The sequence below is a fragment of the Cryptomeria japonica genome, chromosome 10, assembly GCF_030272615.1.
Source record: "Cryptomeria japonica chromosome 10, Sugi_1.0, whole genome shotgun sequence".
In the NCBI taxonomy this organism is placed as follows: Eukaryota; Viridiplantae; Streptophyta; class Pinopsida; order Cupressales; family Cupressaceae; genus Cryptomeria; species Cryptomeria japonica.
This window is the reverse complement of record NC_081414.1, coordinates 476,835,979-476,854,310: the sequence shown is the minus strand read 5'-3', so window position 1 is coordinate 476,854,310 and position 18,332 is coordinate 476,835,979. Positions and strand designations below refer to the sequence as shown.

The window sequence follows — 18,332 nt, the reverse complement described above, 5'->3', positions numbered from 1 at the left end:
GACATTTAATATCTATTAAAATTTTGGAATAATATTTCCTATTACGGTTAATAAGATTGGTTCATTTTACGATGGTTCATACTCAATACTTTCAAAGGCAACAATTTGCCTTAGCCTATTTGCCCATATGCTTAAATACATCAAGTAAAGGTCTTCGCATTATTGCAATAGGTTTCTTAGACTCCCAAGCATACAAAACTACATGCAAACCAAATCACTCAATGCCCCCTTTCACAAACATTTGATTAAAAAAAGAGTGCATGCTCTTTTTTGGGCGATGCAAGATTTGCTTGACCCTATGATGCTCTAGCATCAATATGTACACAAATTCATGTCATCCAGCAAAGTATTCATTATATATGCTGCATAAAAGATAGGAGTTTATAGCAGGGAAGATTGTAAACAAGTTTTGTCTCTCAATAATAAGAGTTGGAATTTCAAAATGATAATAACTATTTTAGTGCAAACGTACCAACCATTAGCAAGAGCAGCCTTTTGAGGAACATTAATGAAATTAGAACACAATTAGCTAGGCATTAAAGGAAAAAGAGAGACCCAAACTCATCCTAATAATTAAAAAAACTTAATTAAGGTCGTTGACTTGCCTATTTTTACCTCCAAGCTATATCTTTTGGAAGAGATAATTGAATCAACTACAAGAGAATGGCATTACTCAAAATTAACACTCAAAATCCCATGCCCTGCAGGTTCGTGTCATCAGGTGTCTCTATATAGCTAAGTCACAGGATACGGCGATTTTCATGGATGAGGTTCGAATTTAATCGAATTTCAAACTTCTATAAAAAAAATCGAATTTAATCAAATTTCAAACTTCTATAAAAAAAATCGAATTTAATCGAATTTCCTCTATAAAGCACTGCTATCCGCCTCTAAACACAACTCAGCTGGTCGTGGGTATTCTTTGTATATGTTTTGTATCTATTGGGTCATGGGTGTCTGCAACTGCTGGGTCGCCCTTGGATTTTCTCCAACAAGGGTCGCTATTCTGATAATTTATTAGAAGTATACATATATTTAAAAATAAACAAAATTATAGAAGGCGAATTTTATCCAATTTTTTTTTCGAATTTTTCCCTTGTCGAATTTCATCCGAATTTCATGGCTGTCGAATTCAAATTCGAATTCGAACCTTGTGACTTAGCTATATAGAGACTCACAAGAAACTAAAGCATGCTAAACGTTAGGAAAAAGAAGTTTGCACTTGTTACAAGAAAGAAGCAGCAAAAGGAGCAAAGGGCCAACTTACAAAAGACCCCTGAAACTGCAATGGCTGCCATTCAAAGTAAAGAAAATGAAATAAGCACACCACAAAATTTTGCAGGATCCTCAACATAGGGTTCCATCTAACTGTCTCTCTACCTCTAATTATTTACAAGTTAACTTCTGACTTGTGGAACCGAAGTTTCGACACGAACTTTATGTTCTGAGGCATAGTTAAAAGGAACATATAGATCACCTCTATCTCACTTACCAATGGGATACAAACGTATAAATTCAGGAATACAATCTTCAAAGATTGCTTTCATTTCTCTAGATTATGTGCAGCACCTTGAAAATAATTTGACAACCCCTCATGCTCCAAAACCTCAAACAGGATCTGTTCAGAGACAAAAAGGTATGCCTGCGACCATGAATAAATATCTGTGAAACAAGGCAGAAACATAATTGGCAATGAATACATGGTAACAAAACATCTTGAAAATCAATATGCTTATGATAGATGTCAGATAAAGGAAATCATAGATGAGATTTCACACTCAAGTTTCACATTTCAAACAATCGCACTATAAACACATTTGACATTTTTGAAATTATAAAACATTTAAATGGGATCAGAAGTCCTTAAAAAGTGATTTCTTAGAGCACCTTTGAGTAATCTGGGAGTAATTAAGAAAAGGAATGTGGATGCTTAGTTCCCTAACTTGTACTTCTATTAAGTAATATAAGATGCATGAATTCAAGAAGTTTCTGCAAATATGTGCTTCCAACAGAATCCCAAGTCTAGAGAACCAGTGCTTCAGTCATTGTTAGAAATTCCAAAAGTAGTATGAAACAACATTTTGTTCAAAAAATACATTGTAGCACAAAAATATATACTGCCAACAAGACAATGTGGCTAAAGAGTAGATAATACAAAACAACCACAAAGTTGCTTACCTTTAATTGCTCTCGTCAAAGGAAGCCACTATATTAGCCACTGAAACAAATAAATCTTTCAAAATATTTGATTGGCATGTTTTCCAAAGCCTGTAGGACATTTGCTTTAGTGATTATTGTTTTCCAGTCAGCCCCATAAACTTTTGAAATACTTGTTCGTAATAATGCCGTTGCTGCTTACAGGGGAAAAACAGATACTAGTTAATATTTTTTAATAAGCCTACTGATCCTATAAAAATCAAAGAAAACAGTGTAGAATCATAAATTACCACTTTAGACACTGAAGGCACAACTCTCTTGAATGCTTGCTCAAAGTGTGATAAATTAACCACCAAAGCATACTTCCTAACATCTGAATCAGCCTCCACTGCTGCTGCAATTTTCTCTTGCAATGCACACATGCAAGCTTCATTAACCTGAAAAAATGAAGCATCGTCACAGTACTGTAAGTATACATACTACCATACTAGTACTACATAACAAATAATAGAATATATTGTGTGGCCAACACCCATAAAACTCACTAGAGCGGCAAGATCAGCACCACTGAAGTTCTCACAAGACTGACTATGACCAATGTAATTAAGGTCAACCTCTGCAGAAAGAGGTCGCTTTCGAGTAAGGGTCTTCAATATTGAAACTCTTCCCTCTGCATCTGGTATCGGAACATAAAGTAGCTTTCCAAACCGTCCTGGCCGTAAAACTGCTGGATCCATTACTTCTGGACTGCAATTAGTAGATAAGAAAAATAAAAAGTGACAGCTTAATGCCTAGAAAATTAGAAACAATAGTAACTCAAATCATAAACATTGGAAAAATATATTTCCATCACAAATGATATGTACCGATTTGTTGCTCCAATTACAAAAACACCCTTGCGCTTTTCTGATCCATCCATCTCTATGAGAAGCTGCATTTCAGCCAATAAGAAAAATAGCAACATAACTAATCCAGTAAATTGTTAAAATAATACTAAAATAGGGTTCTCTGATTGGAACCTCCAGCATTTAAAGTATTGTGTCAGTATCACCTAATGTCAGTTTACAATAAAGGGCTAGAAGAATTCTAAGATACATAAGCACTGCAAGGACATGGCTGTCCAAAAACTCCAGGCTTTTGGAAGAGGCGGGTTCCCATGGAACAATGCTTTTTTAATGCTAATTTTGTTTCTTTTTATGTGTTTTTTTTTTTAATCAATGCTTCTTTATTCTAAATTATAATTTAGTTTTTTATTTTTATTTCTAAAATTACATGTTTATCTTTTAATAGATTCTTTAAGACAATATTGGAATTACATATTTTTCATATTGTTCAGTAAAAAAATGAAACACCAAGAATTTGACCACAAGCAAAAAAAAGAATTGGTCACAAGCCAATTTGACCAACCCACAAGGTTGGAGTTCAAAAGAAAATGCCAAAAGCAACCTTGCAAACCACAGGTTTAGATTCCAAGAACAAAAGCCAAAAACAATCTTCCAAACCATAAATTACCAGACAATTTGATTCCACTTCTCACATACCTACCATGCACATGCATGATAAATATGCAATATTTACATACTGAATATAAAATTAGAATAGGTGAGTATGAATGAATAGAGCAATAGGTTACCTATGAGTGGATCAAGGAACATGTTTGATAAGGCATGTCCCATCAAGGTGCTAACTCACATCTCTTGGTAGCAACTATTAATATTTTAAATTAATTAGTAATTAAATTCATAACAATGGGTGAACAATATGGGACTTGAAAGTTAAAAACATGTCTGAAAAATGACAAGAGATGTGAATAATCAGAATCATTTAATGAAACACATCTTTATAAACAGCCATGTTCGATGTAATGTTCCCAGACTGTTCAACGACTGGCCATATGGTGGTGCACCAGCAAGGCCGTACAGAGTGAAGTGCAGGGGCTGCCGTACAGTAAAGAGGTCGTACGGTGGTGGTGTGAGGACAGAGTGACCGTACGGTGTAGAGGGGTCGTACGATGGGTGGCGGTGAAAGGCCGTACGGTGGAGAGGGCCGTACGGGGGGTGGCAATGAAAGTTCGTATGGTGGAGAGGGTCGTACGGTGGGTGGCGGTGAAGGGTCATACGGTGGAGAGGATTGAGCGGCCGTACGGTAATGTGGAGTGAAGGGTCGTACGGTGGAGAGGCCGCACGGGAATGTGGGTTGGAGTGATGTACGGTGGGATGAGAGGTATGGTGAGGTAAGGGGTGTACGGTGGAGGTATGATGTACGGTGGCAATGTGAGGTACTCCAATGAGTGCGCGATGAAAGGTTGACCTTCTGCAAACAATAAATTCTGAATATTTGGAATTTCTTGAGTATGTATTAACAGATATGCAACTGGAGAGATAAACAATGATGAGATTCAAGATTTGCCAAATCTGGAATGAGTACACATAAACAGAATAGGGTGAGGGGGAAATCCCACCGAAACTGCACAAACCAAATAGGGAGGGTCTTTCACCTCCGAAATGGCGGTAACCAGAACTCCAACAGGAATTCGCACAAGACAGAAAAATATCAAAATTCGCATGCCTACAACAATGATTAACACGGCCATATATATGGGCTCCGAGAAACTTCCCGAAGGATTACAAACGGGCCGACACGACCAACCAAAACTTGTCTAATCTAATTAAATAAAAGGGCCCGAAAGATTTGTTATTAAATTTGGGGCCTTACAACAAAATAATTAGATTTATTATATAATTATATCGGGGACATCACAGTCCTCCCAGGCCAAAAATTGCTTGCCCTCAAGCAATTGCAGACTTGGATGTTCAAAAATTTGCTCGCCTTCCCAGGTGGCATCCTCGATGGGTAGATTTTTCCAGCATATAAGAAACTCTTTGACTGTGCGTGTTCTCAACCTCTTTTCTCTCACATTGATGATCTCCGCGGACTCCAGAATTAGTTTCCCTTCTTCATCGATGGGTGGCAGATCCCTGGACACTGTGACGCGCTGCCTGACAGCCTTCTTCAAACATGATACGTGAAAAACATTGTGAATCCGACTCCCCTCAGGAAGCTCCAATTCATAGGCAACTTCACCCACTCTCTGAACCACCCTGTAAGGTCCATAGAAACGCAGCTTCAACTTCTCCTTACCACTTGTCTTCAAAGAGGATTGTCTGTATGGTTGAAGTCGGAGGTAAACCAGATGACCAACCTCAAAATTCCGCTCAATCTGGTGTCGGTCAGCATACATCTTTTGCTGGTTCTGAGCCCTCTGTAGGTTGTCTTTGAGAGACGTCAAGATGTCTAAACTCTCCTGAAGCCAATCTTTGGCCATCGGTGCATGACTGTCTCCCAATGCCAGGTCAACAAATGAAGACGGTTCATAACCGTACAGTGCTTTGAAAGGTGGCATGCCTATCGACATGTGATAAGTGGTGTTGTAACAGTGTTCACCCAAATGTAACCAGCAAACCCAAGCCTTCTGTTGTGCTGAGACGCAGTTCGTGAGATAACCCTCCAGCCATTTGTTCACAATCTCGATCTGTCTACGGATGGTAGCTCGTGCTGGGCGACAGCTCGGTTCCGGCCAACCGAAATAACTCCATCCAGAAGGTACTCAGAAAACGGCTATCCCTGTCACTAACTATGTTTCGCGGTAAACCATGTAGGCGGAACACCTCACGAAAGAACAACTCGGGTACTTGGATTGCTCGATATCCTGTGGGGATGGCAAAAAAATGTGCATACTTGGTCAATCGGTCAACTATGACAAAAATGCAATCCTTTCCTTGTACTCTGGGGAGTCCTGTAATGAAATCCATCGAGATGCTATCCCATTTCTGGTCGAGAATTGGCAGTGGTTGCAGCAGTCCGACGGGTAGGTTATGCTCAGATTTGTTCTGCTAACAGGTGGAGCATTCCCGCACATACTGCAGGACGTCGTCCTTAAGCCCCTTCCAGGAAAACCTTTCACGGATCTGTCTGTAGGTTTTCAAGTATCCCGGGTGTCTAGCCAAGGGAGAGTCGTGCAATTCCTTCAGAACCTTTTCCTTCATCTTGGATTCGGGTACCAGATAAATTTTGTCCTTGTAATAAATGATGTCGTCAACCACCTTGTATCGGTCATCCTGCACTTGACCATCCATCAGTTCGCAGGCAAAAGTGTTTTTAGAGTATTCAACCAACAGGTATTCCTTCCAGTCCACCGAAATCTGAGATAAAGAACATATGGCAGGTCTTCTTGACAGGGCATCAACGACCACGTTATTCTTTCCCTTCACATATTCAATGTCGAAATCAAATGCCTAGACTTGGCTCACCCATTTCTATTGCCGTTCATTCAGATCTCTCTGCTCCAAGAAGTATCGCAAGCTGTTGTGGTCCATTCGCACAACAAACTTTGCTCCGACGAGGTATTGCCGAAACTTTGTCAGTGCGTGTATGATGGTGAGCATCTCCTTGTCGTAGAAGGAATATAACCGCTCAACTCCTGAGAGCTTCCGGCGCTCGAACGCAATGGGGTGACGGTCTTGCATCAACACCGCTCCAATGCCTTCACCCAAGGCATCACACTCGAGGATGAAAGGGCGAGTGAAGTCTGGTAGTGCCAAAACCGGACACGTACTCATAACTTCTTTTAATTTGTCTAAGGTCTGTTGCGCCTGCGCATTCCAATGGAAGGATCCTTTCTTTGTCAGATCTGTTAGTGGTGTCCCAAGCTGTGAAAATCCTTTCACAAACCTTCTATAATAACTACACAAACCAAAAAATCCGTGCAGCTCCGAGAGAGTCTTGGGTGGAGGCCAATCCAAAATGGCTTGAATCTTCTCCTAGTGAAATTGTACCCCCTGGGCGCTAATGACGTGACCCAAGTACAGGACCTCGATCATTCCAAATTCACATTTGGACCTTTTGGCATACAGTGATTGTGATTCCATAATCCCCAATACTTCATCCAAATGCCCCATATGTTCCTTCCAGGTCTTGTTGTAGATGAGTATGTCATCGAAGAATACCAATAGGAACTTACGCAGTTGCTTGTTGAAGATGTGGTTCATGCAGGACTGAAAAGTGGCCGGAGCATTGGTTAATCCAAACGGCATGACCAAGAACTCATAGTGTCCGTAATGGCAACGAAAGGCCGTCTTTTCCACATCTTGCTCCCTCATTCGAATCTGATGGTAGCCGGAATGAAGATCAATCTTGGAGAAATAGATTGTGCCATGTAGTTCGTCCAATAACTCATCGATCCTGGGAATGGGGTACCTATTTTTGATCGTCTTCTTGTTTAGTGCACGATAATCGACACACATTCTGAGAGTCCCGTCCTCCTTCTTCACCAGTACCACCGAGGAAGCAAAGGGGCTAGAACTGGGCCGGATCCATCCCTTATCGAGAAGTTCCTGGATCGTTTTCTCTATCTCATCTTCGAACTTCTTCGGGTGGGGATAGGGTGTGGTGATAACGGGTTTTTCTCCCTCCTCCAACTCAATGATGTGCTCAAACCCTCGATGTGGGGGTATACCAGGTGGAATATCAACAAAGACCAAACTATGCTCATCCAGAACCAACTGAAGTTCCCCATCCTGATAGTACGTCGGTTGCCCTTTCATAGGTTTTGTTGAGATCAAGCAATGTGTTGCCCAAACTACTTCATCATGTCTGAAGATGGCTTCCATCCTTTTGGCGGAAATCTCCCTCGGGCTGCCATTCGACATTCCCCTGAGAACTACCTTCCTGCCATCCACCTCGAATGAGAACTCCATCCTTTTGAAGCTCTGTGTGTACTGGTCGAGGGTCTCCATCCATTGAATGCTCAATATGACATCCGTGTCATCCAGATCCACAACAAAGAAATCATCGGTCACCATGTAATTTCCCATAGTGATACTCAGTTGCGGAACCAGGTGAGTGCATGATAGGAGATTGCCTCCTGCCACCTTGACATCGAACCCTTCATGTTCCTTCGTACACAAGCCCCTACGGTCGACGAGTGACGAGTTTATGAAGTTGAGCGAGGCTCCACTGTCGAGCATAACAAGAACTCGTTGCCCTTGGAGTGTACCATGTACTCTAAATACACTGCACCTTGGGGTACCCGCCAGTGTGGCAATGACGTCCCCCCTCTGTACCAGTGTGGAGATTCTCTCCGCCAAGCTGGTTTCTTCAGCCGATTCTTCTCTTGGGGTTTCGCTTTCTTCATGCTCCTCTTCTCCATCGGACATCACTTCAATATAGTGAATCTTTCCTTTGCCCAAACATCGGTGTCCCGGTTCCCATGGTTCTTTGCAGGTGAAACACAGCTTCTTCCTTCTGAGTTCCTGTCTTGTGGCTTCATCTAGCGATGACCCCTTCGGATAGGGTTTATTATCCTTTTCCCTCAGAACAAAAGGTGGTTTGGTATGTGCAAAACTTCTAGAAAAGGAAGATGTTGCCATGTTACGGGCCTTTTTTATTGCTTCCGTGAGCGTGCTGGGGTTGAACCCTTTCACCCAACCTTTCAGTGGTTCCATCAATCTGTCTATGAACAAGACCACCAATCTTCGCTCTGAGATGTCAGTCACCAACACAGATAGTCTCTGGAATTCTGTGATGTAGCTATCCACAGATCCCGACTGCTTTAGTTGCGCCAACTCCTTGAAATTGAGTTCTGGATCCTTCCCGTCAAATCGATCTATGAGCTTCTCTGTGAATTCGACATAGGAAGTTATCTGGTCATGGCCAAGAGTGATCATTCCATGATGCCACCATTCATGCGCGACCCCTTCCAAGTGGAGTGCTGCAAACTTGATAGCTTCATCTTCAGGCATCGGGTTAAGTTGGAAGTAAGTATCTGCTTTTTGAACCCAGGCACGTGCCGAGGTCGCTTCGGCCCCATCAAAGGATGACAGGTTGATCTTACCGACCTTCCGCTTGATGTCATTATTATAGTGTCCATAATGGCCCCGACTTCTGCCGCCCGAGTATTTCATCCGGAGCTCCACATAATCCTTGAAGGATATGTCGCCCTCGAGATTTGCATCCCTCCAATCTTGACTCAGCTGTGCTTGCATCTCCTGAAAGGTGGGTTCTTGCTCCCCCCGTGGTGCTTCTGTTTTTTGAGGAAAAGTCGGCATCAACGGCCGTGAATGTGAGCGTTGGATGTTTGACCTTCCCGTGACCGAATCATCGCCCTGTCCATTCTATTCTCCATTCGTTTTTCCCAAGGCCAATTGTCGTAAGGTTTCCTCCATGATTTGTTGTCGCTGCTCTCCTCTTGTTAGGGTGTCGTTGAGCTGAGCTTGGCTTTTGGTTAGCTCCCTTAATAGTGCCATGACTTCTCTTGTAGGATCCTGTGGTTCCCCCATTCGATCGGCTGAAAGGTACCTCCTCCTGGTGTACACTTGCATCCACGACACAACAGGCTGGCAAGATCACAAGCTTTGATACCACTGTAATGTTCCCAGACTGTTCAACGACTGGCCGTACGGTGGTGCACCAGCAAGGCTGTACGGAGTGAAGTGCAGGGGCTGTCGTACGGTGGTGCGGTCGTACGGTGGTGGTGTGAGGACAGAGTGACCGTACGGTGGGTGGCGGTGAAAGGCCGTACAGCGGAGAGGGTCGTACGGGGGGTGGCGGTGAAAGTTCGTACGATGGAGAGGGTCGTACGGTGGAGAGGATTGAGCAGTCGTACGGTGAAGGGGGGTTGTACGATAATGTGGAGTGAAGGGTTGTACGGTGGAGAGGCCGCACGGGAATGTGGGTTGGAGTGATGTACGGTGGGATGAGAGGTACGGTGAGGTAAGGGGTGTACAGTGGAGGTATGATGTACGGTGGCAATGTGAGGTACTCCAGTGAGTGCACGATGAAAGGTTGACCTTCTGCAAACAATAAATTCTGAATATTTGGAATTTCTTATGTATTAACAGATATGCAACTGGAGAGATAAAATATGATGAGATTCAAGATTTGCCAAATCTGGAATGAGTACACATAAACAGAATAGGTTGAGGGGGAAATCCCACCGAAACTGCACAAACCAAATAGGGAGGGTCTTTCACCTCCGAAATGGCGATAACCAGAACTCCAACAGGAATTTGCACAAGACAGAAAAATGTCAAAATTTGCATGCCTACAACAATGACTAACACGGCCATATATATGGGCTCTGGGAAACTTCCCGAAAGATTTGTTATTAAATTTGGGGCCTTACAACAAAATAATTAGATTTATTATTCAATTATATCGGGGACATCACATTTGAGTAATTTTGTTTTGCTAACGAAAGAAAGGATCTTACCTCATGTACAATTCTAAAAGCCTAAATTCAAACCTCAATTAGGAAAACAACTAGACTTTAGACGTAGCAGCATACCTGATTCAACAAACGCTCTACAACCCAGCCACCATCTTTCCCCCGTTTGGTAGTCAAGGCATCAATCTGCATGCAAAAACAGCATTATTACCATGAGCTCTAACTTTTCTTCAAGCCAAATACGAAACAAAAATTTGAGCACCACAAATTTGCTAAGGCAGATTAAGAATAAAAAAGCATAACACAGTTGGAAATTGTGAGTTTAATAAAATATAAAAGGTATTTTACATAATAAAAAGAGTGGAGATAAAAAAAAAATAGAAATGATTTCAATTGCCAGCATACCTATAAATTGATAATGAAGCTTTTAGACTAGGTACCTCGTCAAAGAAAAGTATGCAAGGGGAGCAAGTACGTGCACGAGTAAAAATTGTCCGGATTGCAAGTTCACTTTCTCCAACATATTTGTTTAGAAGTTCTGGACCCTGCATGATACAAAAAAGGTACTCTGATAAGGCAAGATTACAAGTAATCATTCAAAATTTGCAGATTATATGTATATCACATGACATTCCATGCCCTGCCCATTGCCAGCCTATGGCTCTTTACCTAATGAATAAGAAAATCCAATAAAAATTACAAATAATCACACAAACTTCGAAATGGCATTTACCTCTATTCCCATAGAACTATATCATAAAATATAGTACCGCTGCCTATTTAGTAGTGCTGACATACAACATCATCTCAATTAACTAATCTCATCCATTCTTTTGAAAGGCCCTATTCCCACCCAACCATTCGCCACCTTTCTACATTTGGCAGGTTTATCAAGGTTCACAAATGACAAAGTAATATGTACAAAAGATAAAGAATGGCTGATTTCTGTGTTTTTAAGACATTGAAGAAAATCAATTTGCTTCCATGATTGAATATGTTTTCCAGAGTTAACACTTAATGGTCAGGCTTTTCATCTTACTGTTATTCCCATAGCTTATATCTCATTTTGAAATTGGAAGATACACCTGATACAAGGGACAAAGCATAGCAGTTTCACCACACCAATGCTCAAATTTAAAAATTGTGGCAATTTTTTCCTTTCTGAAACTTTAGAGAGCATGTTAGATGCCAAAATCCACCCAAAATCTTGAAAAGATGATGGATTCTATGACATTTAGGGAAGAAACCAAATCATGTTATTAAACTGTGGCTGGAAGATGGAAGTTTTTTTCCATCTCTTCGATGCATTTTTTATGTATTTTTTGAAGTATGGTAAGCTCAAAGAATGTCCACATGTTATTCACTTGAGGTTGTTATCGTACTTCCAGACAAGTTATATTTCTTGTCAGTCATATTTTCTAAAGTTCAATTCTTCATGCTCACTGTGTTAAAACTTACTTTGAAATTTAAAGTGTTCTAGGATGTGTGTTATCAAATCTGACATATCCTTTGTTGAAATTTTCTATTTTTTTTGCTCTTCATTGTTAATTTTCCTGAAGCAGGTGCTTCGCTTGTAAATATCACGAGCATAGCTTGGATGGCTATATTAAAGCAAAAATGAAAAGGAAACTAAGAGATATTTTAGTATTTAGTACAAAACAATATGTCATACTACCAACAATACGATTGCGAGAAGATAAAAGAATGTCTATCACACTTTCAGGTTTCACTGCTCGAAGAGAACCTGGTAATCTAGTAAAGAGACTTGTATATCTGCAGACTTCTGAGGCCATGGATATTGTGAAGGCGGATGATCACTCTATTTGAAGTTTATGTTCTCTTGTCTATCTGGTTTTGAATTTCTGTTATTCCCATTGTTCCCTGGAGTTTCCTGATGGGGGGACGGGTTTCAAGGATGGGGGACCAAGGGCCTAAGTTTGGGGACAGCGGCAGGGGAGCAGCACAAATACATTTAGTACTTGAAGAATTACTTATAAAAAGATGTGTAAGGAATAAGTATAAGAACTGTAAATGAAACTTTGCCACACTATATAAAATTTACACTAATAAACATTAAAAACATGAAAATGATTGCATTGAAAATTTGAAATTTGAACATTAACAATGGTAGGCAGAGTTTTGGAAATTTGAGAGCAAAGTGCAAATATAAGAATTGCAAATGAAACTTTGGCATACTAAGTGAAGTTTAAAGTTTTAAACTAATAAGCATAAAAAACATGGAAATGATTGCTAAACCAATAGGAATGGTGGGTGGAGGTTTGGGGTCAAGGGGCAGTGCCCCTTGCAGGGGTCTTGATTATGGCTTTAACTATGAATATGCAGAAATTTGCAACAAGAGATATGTATTATGTAGATTTTTATGATCATGATTCATCATTGGCCTATTACTTGCGTAGACTTATAGTTTGATGGGGGTTTGTGGGCAACACCAAAATGAGGTTGAGGGTAGCACACCTCGTGGGGGTTTGGGGGTGAGAGAGAAATAGGTCTAGATCTTGGAGGAGAGGGAAGAGAGTGAGATAGAGAGAGGTAGAGAGAGGTAGAGAGAGGGGATGCCTAGCATGGGTCTCAGGAAATGATGGTTCGTATTTTGGGGGCACCTTGTATGGGCCCGAGACTTCTATATCTACTCTTTCTTGATTCTACTGCTAGGTTTTGAAATCTGTGTATACTTTGCATGGACTTTAGACCTCTTATCTAAACATAAAAAAAATAGAAGTTATAAGAGGGAAGAGAGAGAAAACCTTGATGTGTATAAAGTTAGACCCAGCTTCATTGGCTACAGCCTTTGCAACCAAAGTTTTACCACAACCCGGTGGTCCATAAAGCAAAAATCCATTATCCAGATCCATTCCGAGTGCCTGCAATTATATTACAAACAATAAACTTAGAATGGTTATCATTTCTCTCTAGCACACACACAAACACCATTCAAACGAATAAGACATAATAAGTCATATTTACAAAGCACAATACTATATGCCAGCTTATGCTTGTACAATTGATCATTCCCGCTGCATCTGAATCTTAATATTTTTTCTTTCACTTAAGCAAGTTTCTTATACCATATACACATCTATTTCCACCCAATCAGGTGCCCTGGTCCAAATTTTAAGACGAATGACATTTCTCTCACATTCAGAACAGGAACAAACTTAAACCAATCATACCTCATATTCCTCTGGGTGCTTGATCCGCCTAACAACATACATTTCAAAATCCTTGCGCAGAGAACTAAGAGCCCCCACATCATCCCATTTAACATTTGGGATGGCAGAAAATCCTTCCCTTCGAGTTGATGGTTGCACCTTGGTTGCAGCTTCCTAGGGAAAAAAGGTCAATTGCAACAATAATGCATTAGTGGAATCTGTAAGACACAACTTTAATAAAAGGATTTTACTCCTGAATTTTGGAAAAAGATGAGCACAGATATAAATTCTAGATGTGAAAAAATGATGTGAGTAAATAAAAAAAATCATAGTTCATCAAATAGAAGGATATGAACATACTGAAAGGATGCCTCATATGATTAAGAAATAAATAACTAGCAAAGAATATAGTAAAGAAGCAAACAAAAGTTTTAGGATGCCAATTATGAATAATGGTCGAGCTTCTCACAGTATTGTCATAGCCTTAATTAATAGTCATATTACCTCTTAAAGTCAATATTCCTTGACTTTATTCAGTTTAAAAGGTCTCTGAGACCTTGACAGTAAGAACTAAACCTGTTTCCTCCATTCAAATTTAAGTATTACCAGATATTATCATTGATCTCCACATATTTCTTAGTAATACGATTAATTGATGGGAATCCTACTTGCACTACGAGCATCTATACTATTGCACAATAGGTTTAGTGGAAAACTAAGAATAGAAGCACTACAATAAGCTATAGCTACTGTATGAGATAACATGGCAATAGTAAAAGCAACCATTGAACAATTGCTATATAACTATTAGTTTTGCCAGAGCAGTAGACATATAGCTGTGCTGCATAATGCTTTGTAAAACTTGGTTATTCGATTCGTTATTTTGGACAAAGGGCGATTGCCAAAGACATAGCATTATTTAGAATCATCCTGTAATGATTGCCAATAGCCTGGTACTAGTAATATGATCAAAATCAAATAATCTACCATCACTGAATCAAGAGAAGCAGATCTACTCACAACCTGTCTTCTTATAAGCACAAATGGAGAACTGTAAATTGTCACCCAGGGAAGCTTACCTGCAGAAAAGTACTGAAGAACCTGTTGTTTCAAAAGGCCAAAATGCTAGAGATCTGAATAACTACATTAGATTCTGGAAGAAAATACAATGATCAAAATTCCAATCAAAGAAATTTCTCAACCTCCTCCATCAGCTGCATTCCTAATGTCACTCCCCCTCCTCAAGCTAATGGTCAAGCACATAAATGGCTTTTGTCAAGAGGTTAAAATTGCCCTATAAAAGAAAGGAAGAGGATGAATAAAGATGTCCAAACCAATTCAAGTTCCATTTACAAAACCAGTTCATTCATCTTCATACTTCAAAAATCCTGCAAACTTTTTATATTCTTCTCTATCCCTTCCCTAGCTCAAGTTAATCATATTTTTGTTATCATATTGATTACAGAGAAGACTTCATTGAAATATTCATTGAAAGTCCTATAAAAAATCTTCTTGTCCTTGATCTTCTTGATCTCCCAAAGACGATCCCAACATAAGCAGCTGCTATGTGATCTTCCACATCTCTCACATAATTGTTTAACAAGAAATGTTTCTTCATATATACTGGCCATGGTTCACGACTGCATCTCCGTTGTCCTCTTGAATTCCTTGTTAACCTTCTTCTTGTGGTTCTACCTCATTTCATTGAGAAATCATTCTGATTTGCGAAAAAGAGAGTGGTCTGGAAAAGATTCTGCCACAAATTTACATAAATGGGGGTTTGGTTTAAGAAGCAAAAAAGGCATGCAAATGAAGCTGCAAAGTCTAGAAATGTGTAATGTCCCTTTTCTGGTCCATTTCAACATCCTTGGAAACCCCCAACATCTGAAGAGTGGCAACTTTATCAAATAGGTATTCTGGCATGGCAAGGTTCCTAGAGCTAACATAAGTACAAAGACACTTTCTGTGTGCAGATCCGACATTCTAAGAGCACTCCACACTTCTTGGGGGAGTCTGTCATCTCCGGAGAGAGTCAATTTTCATTTAGACATAGATTATGCATTTAAGATATTGGTGGTATGGTCATAATTCATATTTTGGGGCCTGTTAATGGGCTGAAAAGGGTTAATCCTTTAAGTCACGCAGCTAGTCCAGTATCATGGCAGCCTCCAGAGCAAGGATGGATCAAGGTGAATCTTGATGGCGCTGCTAGAAGAAATCCAGGCCCATCAAGTGCTGGATGTGTGGCTAGAGATTATCAAGGCCAAATTATGGCTAGTTGTAGTCAACGATTAGGTGTGGGCAATAACAAAGCAGAGGTCAATGTGGCACTTTTGGCAGTTCAAGTGGCAAGCAAGTTGGGGGTGGAGAATCTTAACCTCGAAGGAGATTCTCAGATTACAATGCATGCTATACTAAGAGGCAAGACTGAAAATCGGAAGCTTGATAAAGACATTCAAAGAATTAAAAGTTTTATTTCCTCCTTCCAAAGATACAAGGTAACTCATGTTTTGAGAGATGGTAACAAAGAGGCAGATGTGTTAGCGAATTTGGCTTTCGACCTCCAAGAAGGGGAGATTAAGATGTGCTTTAACCACCCTAACAGTCAAAATGATGGAGGGGGTGGAAGGCCATGGTGGATGGGTTTCAGTCATTCGGGAGTTAAGGTGGCAGGTTTAGTAGGTGGATGAGATGGCAAATTTTAACTGCAGGCTAAGCGGAAGTAGTGGATGTCATAGCCATGGTGTCAGATTCGTTAATAAATGGGAGGTAGCTGATCCGATGTTGAAGCATGCGTATCCAAGCAGGGAGATCCTTTCGTACAGAAGATGAGAGATGGTGCAGTGGTTTGTTTCTGATGGCAGCAAACAGACCATGCCTCATACACAATTAGATATTGATCTCAACAAGGAAAAAGATAAATTAATTGTTTTCCTCCCTGATTTGTCAGGTGCATTTAAAAGAAACTTCTCAAAATTGGAGATTTAGACTTTGGCTTAGTTGGCATGATTGAGGCATGAAGATTTCAATCGGCATCATTTAATAAGTCAAGTGGCATTATGTTGTTTGCGGCCTTAAGAATTTCATGTGTGCAGAGGCTATGTGCAAATGTGTTCTATCGTCCGGGTGAAGATTGTGAGACACACTGAGTGAGAAGCCATTTTCGAGTGGGAATGGAAGTAAATTTTTCATTGCAAGCATCAAAAGCCATGGTAGCCTTTTGGGGGCACATTTCAGACGAGCGCCTATTGCATGTTTTCAAGTTTGATGATTGTGATTTCTTGAATAGGTCAAAATCATTTTGGGACATGAATATTTGAATGCACAATTCTGCTACCCAACAAATGCAGACATCGCCACCATGTTTCTGACATGATGTTTTGAATTGGAGTCCAAAGACACAGTGAATTGACTGATTAGTAATTGTGTTAAAGAGGAGTAGTGTAGGGGTTTGGAAAGATTCACGAGGATGGCGAGGGATGGAGAAGGTTTTGTGTGCCCTGGCAGAGATTGGCTACATGTGAGCGAGTTCGCTCCTCCATTGAGGCCATTCCTCCTTTGGGGTGCCAACTGCAACAAGGAGGTGCGCAAGGCTTCTGCCCAGATCAAGAAGAACGGAGTCAAAGAATACTTGAGGGCAAGGAATGCACAGAACATTAGGGAAGAGCTTGCAAAGTGAGGGCCTTATGTTGAGTAGTAACCACCAATGATTGAGGCTTCTACTTCGAAACGAAAACAAGTAAGGCCAATGAGGTCGTCGAAAACGAAGTCGATCCATGCTCTGCTGATAGGTGAATCCTCAAGCCACAGAGATGGTGCAGAAAGGACTGAATCCACGGCTGCTCAATCAGAATTAGAGGTTGTTAAAGGCACTATTCGGGAGGCAAGTTAGTTTTGTTTCATCCTGTAAGAGTAGTAATGTTGCATCCAGGGGTTAGCCCTTTTGTATTTTGTAATTGGGATGGGGCGGATGTAGGGTGTTTCAACTGGTTTGACCGGTGTTGCAGGGTTGGGGGATGTTTTTTGGTGTATAATTTTCATAACATTTGCAAACAATGTAATATCTTTTTTAATATCAATATAAAGTACTAATTATCTTTTTTAATATCAATATAAAGTTCTAATTATTTTCTGTATCTTTGGCGATTGTGCACAAATTTATTAAATAATTAAGGTATTAAATTGTCATTAAGTGAAAAAATTAGAAGACAGCTTATATTAATTATTTAAAAAGGGGATTGTTATATGAAGAAATAAAAGTGACTTATTTATAGGCCCAAAAATAAACTTAAATTAAATGGTCACTTTATTCAGGAAATTAAAGGTTATGAAAAATAATATTTTATTATTTTCAAAAAAGTTATATAAAGAGATGAATGAGAAGGAATAGGAATTCTTGCATTTTATCTTTATCCCTGGTTTCAAGAGATTAAATTTTATTCATTTTTCAGCTGAAGGACAAAAACCCTTTTGGTAATCAATTGTAGACGGAAACCCACCTAGCTAATCCAGTGGATTCATACAAGATTCATGAATGTGATTAAATGGTGAAGCAGAGATTTATCAAATGGATTTACAAGGCGAATAGATATTTGATATTGGAGAGTTGTCCAAGTACTTTACTTTTGTTCATTCCAATTGTGAGATTTCAATGATATACATATATGCAGGATTTATTTATAAATACAGCTAGGAATTACCTGGGTCTAAACCCAACACAACATATTAAAATACCCTAGCAGCATCTTTGGAGACTATCATATCAATTTTAATAAGGACAT

The 18,332-nt window shown here is 39.9% G+C and overlaps 1 protein-coding gene across 2 annotated transcripts in view; it reads right to left on the bottom strand.

The window, feature by feature from the left end:
* Positions 1-1,263: 1,263 nt before the first annotated feature.
* The window catches only part of LOC131039420 (cell division control protein 48 homolog C-like), an 82,050-nt gene continuing 64,981 nt past the window's right edge, over positions 1,264-18,332 (bottom strand). Inside the window, exons 3-11 of one of the 2 annotated variants that reach the window (XM_057972179.2) lie at positions 13,573-13,725; positions 13,147-13,263; positions 10,822-10,926; positions 10,502-10,567; positions 3,024-3,088; positions 2,703-2,904; positions 2,448-2,594; positions 2,179-2,351; positions 1,264-1,662 (exon numbers count right to left, since the gene is read on the bottom strand). In XM_057972179.2, coding sequence (XP_057828162.2) covers positions 2,292-2,351; positions 2,448-2,594; positions 2,703-2,904; positions 3,024-3,088; positions 10,502-10,567; positions 10,822-10,926; positions 13,147-13,263; positions 13,573-13,725 — 915 coding nt within the window. In that variant the 3' untranslated portion in view covers positions 1,264-1,662; positions 2,179-2,291. The remainder of the gene's footprint in view (positions 1,663-2,178; positions 2,352-2,447; positions 2,595-2,702; positions 2,905-3,023; positions 3,089-10,501; positions 10,568-10,821; positions 10,927-13,146; positions 13,264-13,572; positions 13,726-18,332) is intronic. The other variant, XM_059213103.1, reaches the window with a different exon arrangement.